Genomic DNA, 17204 nt, shown 5'->3' with positions numbered 1-17204 from the left:
AACCCAATATCTTATTTCAATTAAGATTATAATTAACGACTTTTGCCAAAACGCATAATTTACATAAAAAACGCTCACCTCTCAACTCGGGTATTACTGTTATCGGATGTATTGCTATTGTGAATGCGAATACTTCAGGGCTTTTGCGGAAATAACACGTTTTTAATGTGTAAATCTCCACGTGAAGAGCAGCTGGAAGAGTTTTGGTCTCTTGTTGAGGAGCAGCACGTGATCACCGTCATTATGCTTACCTCTAGTTCAAGCCGAGCACACCAGGTATGGTAGAATACTTCAAACAAAATATCGTGGGTTAGTACTTCCATGTACCAAACGACATAAACATATATCGAATCACACGTCATTGACGTATTCGGCCGCCAAACAGCGCGCTCTAGTTTAAGAGTTACGACCCTTTGATAAAAGCATAAAGTTGTTTTAACCCGAAGACTTGTAAAACAAGATACTTTAATATTTAATGTAGTATGATGTACTGTAAGCCTAATTATGGAAGTGCATGTGCTACGAAATATTTGTGATAAAAATCAATATAACTATGTGTTCATTATTTTCTATTAAAACATGGAGAAACTTTGTTCAAGGATAAGATCCCAGTGAACTTGACTTGTTGACCGTTCTGAGGCCGTTAGCATTAATGAATAAAAAAATCGATGTATGTGTAGCCTGTTTGGTTGCTTGGTAACGTTTTTGTCTCTCGCTTAGTGTATATTATGCCTCACCCATGTGCCTCTAAACAGGTAATGTGTTAATAGTTTGGCTATTGGCTGCCGGATGGTTAACTCGAATTAGAAAGCAGTAACGCATGACTTTACAGTCACTGTTTTCTCTGATCTTTGACCATATTGACAGACAAGCGTAAATCCATATTGTTTGGTTTATATTTTAGACATGCGTGTACATGGGCGGAAATGGAGATGGAAAAGTTGGACGATATTCCGTTAACTTCATACAAGAATGGAAAAACAAAACGTTTAATGAAAGAAGCTTTTCGTTTCGGGACGACAACAATGAGGTTTGGTATTGAAAGATATTGTAATGGGAAAAGTATAACATGTGTATAATTGTTTCGAATGGTTAAATTCTGTTCTTTGTTAGTATACATACTATTTTATGAGAAACTGTTAAGAGTGACGTATCTATGTAGTTTATATATCCATTTAAGGACGAAGATAATCTAACAACAGTAAAACAGTTTCAATTCACCGCTTGGACTGAAAACGAATCACTCCCACCAGTGCAAAACATGTTAGACTGCCTCGATGATGTAAGAAAATGGCAGCCGGATCTAGCCGAAAACAGAGCTGTTCTGATTCATTGCGAGTAGGTACCATTATTAAGGAGTTCAATTTGGTTTTTTAATTTACTGCGATGTAATCTAATTGGGCTCTCTATTTAGATATTGGCCATACTGGAGTTTTGACATCGAGACTGTAGTATCATTATACAATAACGTCGTTGAAGTTATTTTTGTACTTGGACGTGTCTTTGAATTTAATCCTGGTATTCCACTGTTTCAAATTGTTTGAGAATTATACCCTTTCTTAATTCCACTGCAAATGCTAGTGCACACAGGGCTGGCACTCCAAAATGACTTAATATTTGTATTCATTTTGGCGCTTTCTGAAAAAAAATTACTGAATTGTGTCATATTATATCCTTTTTATGCATATAATAACGAATGCTCGTTTCAATCACAATAAATTTCACTTTGTGAACACAAAAAGTAAATAGTTCAGTCGTGGCCTTACAATTCGGTGAAATATATTACGATCTACCACTGAAACAAAGATTTCACACTGAACCAATGATCCTATATATCACAAGGACGGGCCATGAGCGGAGTGGATTGATCGCAGTACTTCTAAATGAGCTCCATCGCATGGAAAATACACGAGGTCAAATAAACATCGTGGAGACTGTGAAGACAATGAAACAGAGAAACAGGGACATCATACCCAATACTGTGCGTAACATGTGCAAATTTCATATTTTCGCATTTTAATTAGACCATGTATTATAAATGTTTTCAAATTTATTATGTGTGAGGTGTTCTCTGAAGCTACTCCATATACGCAAGTAATATGACGCCAGGACTTTCGTAAAATACCAGATCAGGATAAAGCTAGTGAGCGGCCATCCGTTGATTCTATATATTAGCGTTCAAATTCGGAAAACCAAACTCTTGAACGTATGTAGCTCTTTGTTCGCACAATCCCATGATTCCCTTCGTGCCCCAGTCTGATAGCACTTAGTCATGTAAGCAGGACGATCCTGTCATTTCTCATTAATACCGATCCACAGTGTACCCTCAGCTCATTTCCATATTTCTTAGGTCGATAACCCTTCCTCATTTATTTTTGGATCTCTTAGTTTAATTAGATCGTACCATTTCCCAATTTCGGTCAGTCCAATAGCTTTCTGTGTTGCCTTATCATTTACCGATGCTAATTTTACGTCATCTAATGCCATGCATTTGAGTCAGCTCTTTTTAGTGATAAAGTTCACACATTCCTCTGCCAGGTTTCTATCGTTACCATATGTTGGCAAGCAATCAGATGGGTTGTCTTTTCTTTGCTTACATACAAAGTTCATTTTGTATGGCTGAAGTCTTAATCCCCAACGTTCAATTTTTAGACGCGTTTGTTTTTCTTCCAAATGTTCTCTAGTGGCTTATGATCAGTTACCACAGTAAAGCACGAAGCACCACAGCACTACAAAGATACATGTTATAAAGTTCACATACCCATATACCACATGTCACCACTTTTATTTGTTTCTCTGGGCCATAATACCCCCATCACCCTGTCACCCGAAAGAACATGTTTTAGCTTTTCGAATTAAGCTTTTTATTGTATATATTTCTATGACCATGGTGTTTCTTTTCTTGTTTGTCTTCGAAGACGTTCTGTAGTTGATGGATAGTGCTATATGAAACGTGAGCAATATATGCTCTTGGCCCAAGACACATTTGTTGGAGTTTTTACAGCTGTCACTTCATAACAGCCTTTACCTTCAAGTTTACCCCTCCGTATGGTAATACTTTCGGTACATGTTTCATTTTAAGTGTTGGTTTTACGAGGAATGCTTAAGTGTTTTTGTCGATAATCTCTACGCGCGAACCTATATCTATTGTCACTTTAACTGCTTTATTGCTGTTTGAGATTACTGTTTTCGGAGTCCTGTTGTTATTTATAGTGTTAATTCTGACTTGGTAGTGGTACTCCTCTTCTGAAACGGACTTTAATTGAACCTCTCTCACATTATTGTCCCTCTGCCTGGACCACCTACTAAAGTGATTTGTTTTTTTGCATAAAATGCAAGTTTTGCCCTTCGCATGACATGTTTGCTTGTTTGGTAATTCAAATTCACACGTTCACACTATTTCCCAATAATTATAAACACTTTTTCTGTTGATTTAACACCAGAAAATCAAGATAGTTTCGATTTTTTGCTTTCATCATTTGTTTACAGTCACTATCTATAACGCCCAGGTGACACAGTCATGGCCGCATCTCTGGTGTGATCTTTTAATCCATCAATCCAAGAAAGAGGTCCTGCAAAATATCATTCAAAACCACAATCATGTCTTCAAATAGGATATTAATCATGCATTAACTTCAAAATACATACACAAATGCAATGTACACATAATTAAATGCTACCTTAATGGGGAGAAGCATTGTTTTAAGAACTACTTGAAAGGATACAACGATCAGGAAATATTTCGTTGTGTGCCGACACCTGATTAGTCTTGGCCTCTTTGCATGCCGTTATTTGCATTATGCTGTCTGCCGCTCTCGCGTTTTCATCCACGCCTTTTAACACTGCCACGTGGTCGAAAAGAAACATTTCGCGCAGGGTCCGAATTATCCATAGCGGCGGACTGTCGGTCGGCTTTCTCCAACAATCGCCCCATTTTTAATATGTCACCTTATGCTTTATTCGGTTCCCGCATTGCACGACGTCTTAATTTGTTTGACAATTGAATAACTATTTGAGTACGAAATCATGTCTACAGTTGTAAACTCACAATTTATGGCAAATGTCCGGAGTTTTGTCACAAACCTATCCAATGGCTGTGTAACATTTTGTTTGCATGACCGGAAATTGTAAATTTCTATTTGATCATTCTTTTTTGGGGAATCTATTCATTTAGCACTTTTCTATTTGCCTCAAACGACGCACCCGTGTTCCGTTTTTGGTCGCCGTCTATCACTTTTAACCCGACAAAGATTTTTTCTAACCTTCCTAACAATTTCCCCGAACGTATGCCAGCGTTTGAATTGTCCGTTTCCACTTCAAAGGATGGAAAATTTGGTAAATTATTCATTATGTTTTTACTATTGAACGTTTTTTTAATCGGTTAAACAAACTAATAATTTAAACTGTTTTATTTTACAACGATTGTGAAACCTTTTTACAACGTTACATTAATCGTATATATATTAATAGTAATCGTTTGCACGATCTTACGCGACACTGTGGCATTGTGTGGTGTGGCAAACCAAAGTACCAAAGGGAAACCCACTTGTCCGGCTTGGTGACCACAAACCAAACTCACATGCGCCCAGGCCGGGAATCGAACCCGGGTCGCCTTGGCGAGAAGTGAGTGCGCTAACCACTGCGCTAACCGGACATCGTCGGGGATTAGATGTTCTGTTAAACAACAGATGGCCGTCCACTAGCTTTATTCATGAGCTGGTAAGTCCCGATATAACTTGCGTACAAATATAGAGTGGCTACAGAGAACACAGCAAAGAGAACGATATTTGTGTAAGGAACCGTGCAACTCAAATGTTTAACTTCTTAACTTTTTTCACATTTTCTAAACTTATTTAAATTCAACCGTGTCAGTATTTGATGTGCGCATTATAAACATATAAAAACAAGACATTGTTTCCTCTATGATTCCTGCCGCCTTCCACAGTCTCTCTAACAGTGACTTGTTTTTCATTTCAGGTCCAATATAAATTCATTTACGATTCACTTTTGGAACATGTCAAGAACTCAACTGTATATGAGAACATCAAAAGTGCTTAAAAATGGCAATGACCCTGGTACTGTGGTGTGCTGGGCTTAAATAATACCTTAAGTTATATAGGTCCTAAACGTGGCAGATATTGTAACGTACCAAGATCAGTATCAAGCAAGGATCTTGTCTTACAGATAACACCTCGTACTTAATACATGGAAACATCATTCACAAATTATAGCAAACATATATGGAATGACATTCCTTTACATATACGTACCTTGAAAACCCTTAAAACGTTCAAAGGAAATTATAAGCTTCATTTATTTTGTGAATGATAAGCTATTTTACATGATCTTTAACATATGTATATGTTTAATTTATAGTTATGTCGTTTGAGTGTCTGTCAGTGAATATTGAAGTATGAATGCATTTATAAACATAATGTTTAATAGTTTTATATGCAAATGTATCTTTCTAGATTTAACATTGACAGGTGACTTATTTTCAAGGATATATTTTTTTTCCTTTTCTTTCTTTACCTTGAAGGCCATATTGAAAATTAGATTATATGTTCGCATATGTCTGAATGTGTAACCTTCGGTAAATAAAGCTTTTATTATTATTATTATTATTATTATTATTATTATTATTATTATTATTATAACAAGACATACACCTTTTATGCCAAAACCGGCATTGTTTAATTGAAAATTTGAAACGAGTGTGTGCTGTTGTGTTTATAAAAAATCAGGTATTATTCTATTGCATAGTTTTTTATCAATTTAGGAAATATCATAATCACAATGTTAGTAATGATACATGCAACATAAACGTTACTCGTGTGTAATAGTGACGCATTGTATGTTTGTTTATTAAATTGTGTGTGTTGAATTGCTAGCATAGAGATATGTTTGGTGATCATTTAGTGTAATCAACGAAACCATAAACGTGTCTTGTTTATAGACAGAAGCGACTGTGTGCTACATTTATATTTGTCATACTTAGAATGTATATAGTATATCTCCAAACAGGCTTTCCTAAGTTTACTTCATATTAAATATAACATAATAATTATATGTGTGTATGAAATACGTTTTTAGGTACATCATAAATATACCATTCATAAAAAAGCTTCTTAACAAAACATAGTACTAGTACTGTAGAAACTGAAGTATTTTGTAAAGTAATTGATATCTTGATGCGTTTACCAGAGTGGCTTGATTTTATTTTAGCTTTAATGTTAATATTGTCAATAAATGTGTTGTGACCATGCTCGAAGTCATTGTTCATCATTATTAAGTATCGTTAATTATGCAAAATAAAATATGTACCTGAAACTGGTAACGATTATTTTGTGGATTGAATATTGAACAACACTTCGAGCATGGTCACAACACATTTATGGTCTAAAATAGCATTTAATTTCCAAAATTCAAGCCACTATGACGTTTACTGGTTTGTAGAATGTTAAAAACATTTGTCAATACATTACTTTTGAAATCTTTGTCTTTTGTATTGAAATGTCCTCAATGATAAAAAACACCTTGTTATTGTTACTGACTGCAAGTTTAATCGTGAATGCTCATGATCCATCGTTTTCACTGCAAATACATGTAACTATTTTGTAATAAAATACCAAAGCAGGCTGTGTTTCATGGTGACAATATAAATAAATATGCTAAGCTGCTAATATTGCTGTAGGTCAGAGACCACTTAATACATTTCGATATATATATTCTATAGTCAAATGGTCAATTCGCACACGAAATAACACTGATTTATAGTGTTTTACGATTCATAAAACCCTACATGGGAATAAATACCAACGTGTGTAAAATAATCATTAAACAACGTTAGAAAAAGGTTACGCATCTTTCAAGATATAGGGTGAACGTAGACAGTATGTAATCGATAAAGTGACCACATCCGGTGTATATGCAGTATGCAGAAATAGTTAAAAGGCAAGTTAAAACAACTATAATAGTTATAAATGCAGTCATTTAAGAGTTCTATGATTACAAGGATCATGAAATAATGTTGTTTCATTGAATGAAGAACACATCAATCATCAATTTGATACTTACAAGCATTTGTCTTTAATTAAAAGACTTTGAAAAAAATTAATATAATGAGTCGTAGAGAACGATACAATGATGTATATAATAATAATGCTCATACTACAGAAGTCACTATAAGGGTAACACACATTTTTACTCGTGTAATTGACAGGCATGGTTTGAGGGTTTTATTATCGCTTTTTCAAACAGGCGGTCATTTTATTCCCGACAAAATAAAAGCACTCGATAATACTGGTTTTATCTTAAATGTAAGCTTCTTGAGTGAAATTTAGCTGAAAATTGGTGAAAATGTTCTACTTTCGTTTGTAAACATGCATGTGTTTGATGGGAGAATCGGTCTTTTAACTCCATAAACAATATGTTTACAAAATAACCGAAATACGTGTGAAGATTAAACATATCTATATGGCACTGCATTCCCTGATTTTTCATATAAGCCCTCATAATTGTGATATTAGATAAAATAACGAGCCATACCTACGTTTTATGATGATGTCCGTTCTTTTGCTCTTGCTCGGAAGTGTCATTGGCTCTTTTTATATACAGCTCCTAAATGAGCTGGAGCCACTCTTCCGCACCCATGTTTATGACAAAGCTTATAACGGCCTTGAAACAATCCTGCTCGCATACACAAAATTGCGTCACCGTTGCTCAGATATGATCAGTATGTTGATGATGAAACCATGGCTCCTGGATGTAATTCATTTCCACCGTTTTAAAAACATTAGAGCGAAAGCAAAGCCACTGTGACCCATTGATAAAACGCGTAAAGCGATTGTTTTGAATTCATTGATCATTTATTGATTATTATAATTTGTATTAAATTCAGTCAATTTAAACTGTATATAGAAAAGCGAACGGTGTATAAAGTTGTTTATGTTTTGCAATGGATATGTTATAATTTGATCGGCTTAAATTTCTTTAGAATTCAAAGCCATCGTTTTAATGTTTTCGATGTACAAATGACATTGTCATGTTATCGACTTTGATATATTGTTATCGTTATGAAGAGCATCAAGACATACATACTAAATAAGCATGTGCAAACAAATGTAACAGAACAAAGATGTTAAGCAACATGTTATAGAAATTTGTTTCAGCCCTTCCCAGATTTTATTTTCAATAATGAGTAACCAAATATAGTTTGTACCATTATTGTATTATTGTTCCAATGATACCACTTGAAAAGGAATTGCTCACTGATTTCTTATACGTATCATTTTTACTTAATGACCTAAAAGCGTTATTGATAAAGATTGTGTGTTTTATTTCATCTGCAATTGGACGTGAGATGTCCTTTTTTCAATATTTCAAGTCAACTTAAGTTTGTTTGTAATTTTACTTTATCTTATTTTTGATAATTCATTTTTGATATAATTTTATTCTATTCAATCCTTAAAATAATAACAAAAAAAAATCCGGCTACCATCAATAGTAACACCGAAGGAAAGTTGGATTTTTTGTTGCGAAGGTGCGTACCAGGTATGAGTTTACGAAATCGCTGTTAAGTTCGAATGATTTTGATTAAACGTTAGTGATTTGTTATATCGCAGTTTTGATTGTTCGTCTTTTTTTCAAATTTAAAGTTAATCCTTGTTCTTAATTTGAGCAGCAAAAAACTGTTACAGTATACTTTTAGACAAAACAAGCCGGTATGAAGTACCGTGTATGTCACAAAAGAGGTTATGGTCCTCAATACAACCGTTTATCTTTTTGGTTTGGTCAAAGTTGTCAGAAATGTAAATTGATTTGATAAAAGTACATTTTGGATAAGTATTGAGCAATAAACTTATTGGAATATATATAAAGGCCCAAAGATAAATTGTTGATTACTTATCAAAGTTGTATACAATTGGAGTCAATTGTATAAAACTTAGATTGGTTGCCCACATCTTTTGGCCAGTATGTATACTCAAATGATTCAATCACTTGTTCGGATAACTTTGACCAAACCAAAAGGATAACCAGTTTTATATGATTGACTCCTGGCTACTTGTTGCTGGAATTGATATTAGGAGAGGATTGACTTAGGGCTTATGTTTTTGAAATGCGCCCCTCATTGCGAAATTGATTATGCTATAAATGTTAACATTTGGTGATGGAGAAAGTTTTAGCTTTTTCCAGTTTACATGGTGCTTTTGGCTTGTTTAGTACCTTCTTTCTCCGATTTATTGACAAAGTAATCAATTTCACTAGCCGCCAAACTGGTGTTAATTGCTGTTCAATATCAACGTTAATCGAAGTACAAAAGGCTGCGTTTAGACATCAGATACCGAACTGAAAGACTCATGATCATAAGCGATTTTCAGAAATAAATAAAAATGATCATAAAAGCTTAACAAGTTTGAAGAGTTTGATTAATGTCGCACCACAATGTGCGTAATGTGCTTGTTGCTTGTTACAAACAAAGAGGGTGGGTAGGCACACACAAATCCGCCAAGAAACGTGTACAATCGAGTTATTAGCATCAAGTTTAGATGATGCAAGCACAATTATAAAATGCACCGAGAAAATACGTTAATTGTGGATATAATCAACACGTTCATGTGTAAACAGTTGGGTCGTAACCCACAATCTGTTCAATTTAATTATTGTTTTTATCTTTATTAAATATTATGATACCAAAATAAGATGCCAATCGAAAAATATGCTCTTCGCCACATACTGGACACATACAATTTTCAAAATAGAAAAAAAAAACAGTAATCAGGCAACAATTTATACTAGACTTATAAATCCGCCATTTTGTTTTAAACCAGATAACACTAGATTGAGAGGGGCACAACATAGGTTACATTTCGTGGATATGTGCATAACATAGGTTACCATTGGAAGACAGGGGCACAATATTGGTTACACCTGGACGATATGGGCACAACATAGGTTACACGTGGTAAATATGGGCACAATATAGAATACACTTAGTAGATATGCACACAATATATGTTAACACTTGATAGATAGGGGCGCAATTTAGGTTATTCTTGGTTGCTATGGGCACAATATACGTTACACTTGGTAGATTGGGGCGCAATATAGGTTATTCTTGGTTGATATGGGCACAATATAGGTGACACTTGGGAGACAGGGTCGCAATATAGGTTATACTTAATACATAGGGGCACAATATGGGTTACACTTGATAGAGGTAAGCACAATAAATAATACAGTTGTTCGATAGGGGAACAACATAGGATTCATTGTTTTATTCCGCCTGCATGATTTCGCGTTCACATGATACCATTTCATGTCAGATTTGACCTAGTTATCTAGTTTTTGAAAGAATGTGTCGCATGGTTTATATATAAGACATATAACACAAGCACAAAATAGGTTCAGTGTTTGAAACAGTTTAATGTGTTTGTATCAGATGTTACATACTTATGGTAACAGTCATGGGTATTGTACAGTGCCCGGTTTGTACAGTATTGAACAGCTACTGTTCCTAATTGCCTTCACTGTGCCCGGTCTTGACGGTCTTGACAATCTTGAACAGTACCTGTCCCTAATTGACTGTTCCCCGGTCTATACAGTCAAGCACCGTTCGTTTCTTGTACGGTGCCCTGCTATACATTCTTGCACAGTTCCTGTGTCTAATTGTCTGTACTGTGACCAATATATACAGTATTGCACAGTTCCTGTTCCTTATTGTCTATACTGTGACCGGTCTATACAGTACTGCACAGTTCCTGTTTCTTATTGTCTGTACTGTGACCGGTCTGTACATTCTTGCTTTCATCTATTTTAAAAATATCTGTGTATGACAAAGTTACAAGCCAGACATGAACAAACGGATAGACGGACGGAGGCATAAAACTTGTCAATGTGTGTATATGTCAAAGTTTCACTGAAAAGGCCCGAACAAGGCTATTTTATTAATTCAAAACGTATAAAAGTAAAAAGGACTGGCATCATACCAATATAGTTTCAACATGTTTCTCATTCAGGTCTTTCTAACGACGCGGAGTTGTTTTGTTTTTCCAAGTACTGCCTTCATCTCCTGAACCTTATTTTGATCTACTAGTTCAACAGACTTGAACGGACCTATGTCAAACTGTTCGTGTGTTATTACGAGGAAATATTGTTCTCAACAACGTAAACTGCGGCCTTGATTGTATATCTTCTGACCTTATAAATAACCTTAAAAATGAAAAATTACAGAAACAAACACAGTAGTGGAAAGTTAAACATAAACCCTATTAAATGGCATAGGGTCAACGCAAAAGACATAACACATAAAAACAGACAATTCACCATTATACATTTTATACACCAAATGCTCATTCGATGAATATTTTCTCTGATTTGACTTAGTGGCAGAGGATTCAACCGGCAAGACACATAATTTACTAGACACAATCATTTGGAGCAGATTGCATAATGTCAGATGAAAATTAAAACGTATATAATGATCGCAATATTGTTTTCAGATTTGACCTAGCAATCTAGTTGTTTACCTGACATGATACAATATTTTAAAATCGATGATATTTTTAGTTCCATGATGTCTCAATTAATTTACACTTCCTAGATTTGTATTTGGTTTTGCCGTAGTGATCTGGTCTTTTACCCATAGCGATCCATATTTGAACCGACCTAGAATTCATCATAAAAATAATTCTGAGCAAATTGCATTATGAAACACGGAAAATTGCACCTGATATTATTACATAAGATTATTCTTCTATGACCTGACCCAGTGACTTTGTTTTTGACCCGACACGACCCATAAACTTTACCTACTCTTCTTGGTCCAAATATTCTTCATTCACAAGATCGTATGATGGTTCGACCTAGTGACCTAGATTTATTACCCAATACTACCCATATTCATACTTGATCATTTTAAACTTTCTATGTTGGTCAGGTGAAAGTAACATCCAGTGTTCTGAAGATGTATTCTTCATTCTAATAATTCTTAGCAAGTTTCATGTTTGTCCGATGACAATTATACCTTATATTTTGTTCACAAGAGATGTTTTAGGAATTGACCAAGTGACCTAGTTTTTCATCCAATTTTAACAATATTTCAACCTTTTCCTAGTTTCCATGCAGACAATCATTCTAAAAAAGTTTGATGTTGGTCAGATTAAATTATGCCTTGATTTTCTTTACAAGATCATTTTATTTAACGTATTGACAAAGACTATCATTTAAAGCAAGTTTCATGATGGTCTAATGAACAATACACCAATTATAAACACACGAATCTCGGTGGTGATTTTTGATTGCATCAGTATGTTATGCACAGCATGGGACCATTTCAATATTGTTATAAATGTTCATTGATGCTTCTTAAATTAAATGTTTAAAGACGACATCGGTTTTCATGTATATATGTAATAGTTTGTATTGTTCTTAGATCACAAATATAATGCTAATTCATTATATACCTATTTTTGTTTAAGCGTTACTTTCGTTCATAACATATGTTCACTTTTTATTTTATCCGATTGAATTATGTATTGTTTTATTAATAATGTATTGTACTCTTCAGAAAGGGAGGAATAAACGGTTATATCAAATAAAAGCATTTAACTCATACCTCATGTACTTTTAGATACAATATTTAGCCAATATAAAACATGCAACAATTTGTGCGTTAAAACGTGTGTTTTCGAGCTTATCAAAACAATGTTGAAGGAAACTGCTCCCACTGTGTCGTATCCGTTTATTGTACCATGTTTGAGAGTGTTTCCTTTGTTTTCGTCCATTAACTTCCCATATCGGAACGGTAACAAGAAGCGGAACTTTGATAACATATGTGTGGATAAATTACAACGAGTAAAATAAAAGCTATCGGGAAATGTAGTTCAACATAGGATTGTCTATGTGTTGGGTTTACTGTTAAAGTTCCGAACAAAAACATAAATTTAATAGCGGATTAAGACGATGGAGGCGCACCCGGCGCGCGCCCCCGCTAAAACTGTTAAAATTTACATTTTTACATCAATATTCGAGGAACAATACGAAAATATTGCACTTGGAATGTCTTAATCTTTCTTTGGGGACAACTTCGAGCCCCAACTAACCCTTTTAAACCATGTATTGTTCGAATTCTTTAGGAAGCGAGCGTTCGTTCTTTGTTGCACTTCAAATGTGCGCCCCTCTAACGCGAAATCCTGAAACCGCCCCTACACACATACAATCGATCAGCATTTCAAAACCGTAAGATAACAGGCATCTTATTACTTTATTAAATTATCAGTAACCAGTGTCAACATATTTAATTAACAGTAATTGGATGTTTCAGCAATGTAAGGGCAAAGTCGGTGACGAATCTATTTGAAATCTAGAATTTAAATCATAATATTTTGATTGTTGTACTTAAAGTGATGTATACTTATTTGTGTATGTACATCCAAATGACTTCTCTTAACCTTATTTGAATTACCCCAAGGATTATACAAAATGCAACTAAACCAAAATTAAACGCGCAATTTGCATATAACGTGACTATAAATGCTAAATACTCTGTCGCATGGTTGAAATATTTCTTTAAACAAAAAAAGCCATACTTACACAAGTTTCGATAAAACGTTTCAATTGAAAGCTATTTTATATTCAACTGAAGAAAGGGGAGGTAATAAGACAATAGTATTGACACGTTAAACCGGCGATGTTACACTAAACAACATTGATTAATTTTCATGCGAAAACGCTTGCATCTCATTTATTTTAGAAACCGAAACTTATTTTCTCCATGAGATATTTCATTTGAAAATGTTCAGTTACTTATTAAGTCACTTACTAAGTGAAGTTAGCAAATTATAATTAAGTAGATCACCGGTTGTATAAATCTATTTATAGATAAGTGGTAACACGAATCTTATCTAGTTAACCAGTTTTTTATATAACTTGTTGAAATTATCAAACAATAACTGGATACCCTGTAAGTGCCTGAATCGAGAATGCATGTATAGATATTAAAAGTAGTTACACGAATCTTATCTATTTAACCAGTTAATATGTTGCTTACTACGTGGAATTCGCAAATTTTTATCTAGATTACCAGTTACTTCGAAAACCTAAAAATGCATTTATTAAAGTTAACTGGTAACACGAATCTTATCTAGTTTACCAGTTATTATGTTACTAAATAAGTGGAATAAGCAAACCATAACTAGTTGACCTGTTAGTGTTGTACAGCTAAAAACGATACATGTAACAGGTGGCAGATTTGGGCACGTTCAAGCCTGTTTTGGTCTTATGATATTCATTCTCGTAACCACAGCGATGATGCTATGCGTATGAGATTTATCATTTTCAAACCTCTGATGAATGAGAATGATGATATTTACCAAAAAGATTACACTATTAACTAAATAGCTTGAATAATAAGTTGTTAACACGAAACAATTCGCGAATGCTAACAGGTCATCTTACGGCAGTAATATATGCCACCAAATATACGCATTTTTCTTTCTAATGATTTAATCCTAAGTGGTTCTGGGCCTAAACTATAGTTAAACTATATAAGTTTATAAGATTTTTTTGTTTGAGGTTGTAATAATTATGATGGATGTAATAGTATTTCGGAATAAGTTTCTTCCATTTTTAAATAAAATATTCACACTCAAAGAAAAACAATGAAATTCGTCACCAATACCATTCTTATAACAGAGAGAACAGAGTCTTTGATTACGTTCAATGCAGATGCATCCTTTTCTATTGGCAAAAAATGATTCATAGTTCTAAATTTACCAAACACATTTCTTGAATTAACAGAAAAAATAATTAAACAGTATTCACAAACAATAACCAGATTTATATAAACGATAAACAAGACATTTTGGGAATATATATCAAGTGCTCTTCCATTTTTTTCAGAATTGGTCAAACAATCAAATGATTTTAACAAATTTGGTTATGAAAAACGTAATTAGGCCTACTTAAAGCAAAAACATCATTTATGTCAAGCTCTATATCTAACATATTGCTCATTAAAACAAGTAGTAAATTTATCCCTAACTGATCTATCCGCAATGGGGTTTATGTTCTTTATGACATTATCCACATTTAGTAGAGATACGTTTGTTTGCATCATCAACAAGATTCTGTACTTCGTTCACACACAACAACGTAATAACAGCACTAACGTTTATTGTTTTACAAGAAATCACATCACAATTTATTGGGTCAGAGTCATGAACACTTAACTATCTAACACGTGAAAAATTCTGAAGAGACATTAATTCATAATCAAGTAAACTTCTGTTATAACAAGTATTTCTACCAACAAAGGAATCTTTACCGCATCTACCTTTAGCAATTATAAACACAAACCTACTCTAGAGAAAAAGGTTTGTTGTGTCGTTTTCTGTAAAATCCAACATCCCCTGATATACTATGAAAATGCTCACGGTGTATTCCTATATATGAATCAATAACAGGATCATCAAAGTAATACAATTAAGTTTATACTAAATGCACAGTATCATATTAGAGTTTTACAAATTCTATAAAGTCAGGGATCTTTTGACGAAAGTCCACAGACATTTACGTTAGCTTATTTAATTCTAGAAGAAACATTGTGTATTTTATTGTCCACAAGAATAGTAGGACTGGCAGATAGTATGTTCATTTAAAATAAAACACGTTTTCATCAACTTAGCTAGAACACTTATCAATATCTGTTACCTTTTACGTTAAATCTCAGGAGTGCAATAACTATGTTCAGAAAATAATTTGCATCAACTCGTGTGATTATTATGTAACGGTTGATTGGCATCATGTGAATATTAGAGTCCACAATGGTATAAAGATAACAAAAGATTCATTAAGTCCCTAGCTACAACACTTTACGTGACGTAAATTATAATAATGCATCGTTTGCAATGTGATAGGTATTTAAGGTTTACTAGCATATATCTATCTACTTTCAAAAGGCGTGATTCGAGCAAGGTCAACAGCATTTTTAAACAAGTCATTGTTCTGACATGTCAATGAGCTAAATCTTTAAACCATATGCTTCTACAATCTCATGTTCATAAAATATTTGTAATTTACTTCTTGTTGTTTGCTTACAAGCATCGAACATTGGGCACATGAATTTCAGTTGTCCAAATGAATGTCAAAAGAAGGTCTACATTACAAAGTGCTGAAAGGGCAAACATGTCTAATATTTAAACTATATCACTTAATGAATATATTTAGTATTATTCAAGTATCTGACTTAGATATTTGAAATTCGTTCTGTTTTTATTCTTCAATGATATAACCCTGTATCTATAATACGTAGATGTATGCCAGAGTTTATTAAATCGTTAAACTTAGGTTGATCACAATATGTTATGCCATTTGTTTTACAGTCACAATACCGTCGTTTAGTTGCCTCTTATATCCATAATTACTTGTTCACATATAACGATGCAGGTGTAGTCTGTCGCGGTGTACATATGTATGCCTATTAACCCTTAAAGGGGCTAGGCACCACATGATACAATTGCAAGAAAAAATGAAAATTGTCAAAATCTTACATGAAATTGACGTCATTGTATACAACGCATAGAATCTTATTTACTGATGTATCAAATCACTTACGACACATGTATCTGCCGCAGTATTTGCTCATTTTTCCAATTCGAAATTTACTAGGGTTGTCTACCACGTAAATCGAAGTAAGTTTACAAATAGCGTCGGTACTGGTTGATAAGCAGTTTCCGACAAATCGCTTTTTTGCGTACTTTCTTTAGATCTTCATAAAGAAGGTACTGCGATTCAATTATATGGTTACTAGGTAATCAAAAGTCAGAGTTCTTACCGAGATACGTAAGTTATTAATATTACTATTTAATGTTTATTTTTTTTCATTTTGTACACAAACTCGCACTTGGGGGATCGTTAAAGGCAGCGAATTGCGCATGCGTGTGAAGCTAATTAGCATATCTATGAATAGCTACAAGGTTTTCTTAAATTGATTATACAAACGATGATCAGTGTACATATTTGTGAACACTATTGTCGTGCTAGTTTCACACTCACATACACTAAAAGGTATCCAAACACAAGTTCCTATCAGAAATGAATAAACATATCATTGATATTCAGTGTCTGCCTGATTTCGAGAATGAATTGACCGTCGTAAATTTTAGGGTTTAATTTTTTGGTAAATTCTGATTAATAATATTTCT

At 33.9% G+C, this 17204-nt stretch overlaps 1 protein-coding gene across 3 annotated transcripts in view; it reads left to right on the top strand.

The window, feature by feature from the left end:
• LOC128227739 (receptor-type tyrosine-protein phosphatase T-like) overlaps nt 1-6631 on the top strand; it is a 36657-nt gene extending 30026 nt beyond the window's left edge. For all 3 annotated transcript variants that reach the window (XM_052938546.1, XM_052938547.1, XM_052938548.1), the window contains 5 exons: nt 139-276; nt 905-1030; nt 1181-1338; nt 1843-1981; nt 4978-6631. In XM_052938546.1, coding sequence (XP_052794506.1) covers nt 139-276; nt 905-1030; nt 1181-1338; nt 1843-1981; nt 4978-5058 — 642 coding nt within the window. In that variant the 3' untranslated portion in view covers nt 5059-6631. The remainder of the gene's footprint in view (nt 1-138; nt 277-904; nt 1031-1180; nt 1339-1842; nt 1982-4977) is intronic.
• Nucleotides 6632-17204: the final 10573 nt, after the last annotated feature.

This window comes from Mya arenaria, chromosome 3, assembly GCF_026914265.1.
Source record: "Mya arenaria isolate MELC-2E11 chromosome 3, ASM2691426v1".
Taxonomy (NCBI): domain Eukaryota; kingdom Metazoa; phylum Mollusca; class Bivalvia; order Myida; family Myidae; genus Mya; species Mya arenaria.
This window is presented reverse-complemented; position numbering and strand designations above follow the sequence as displayed.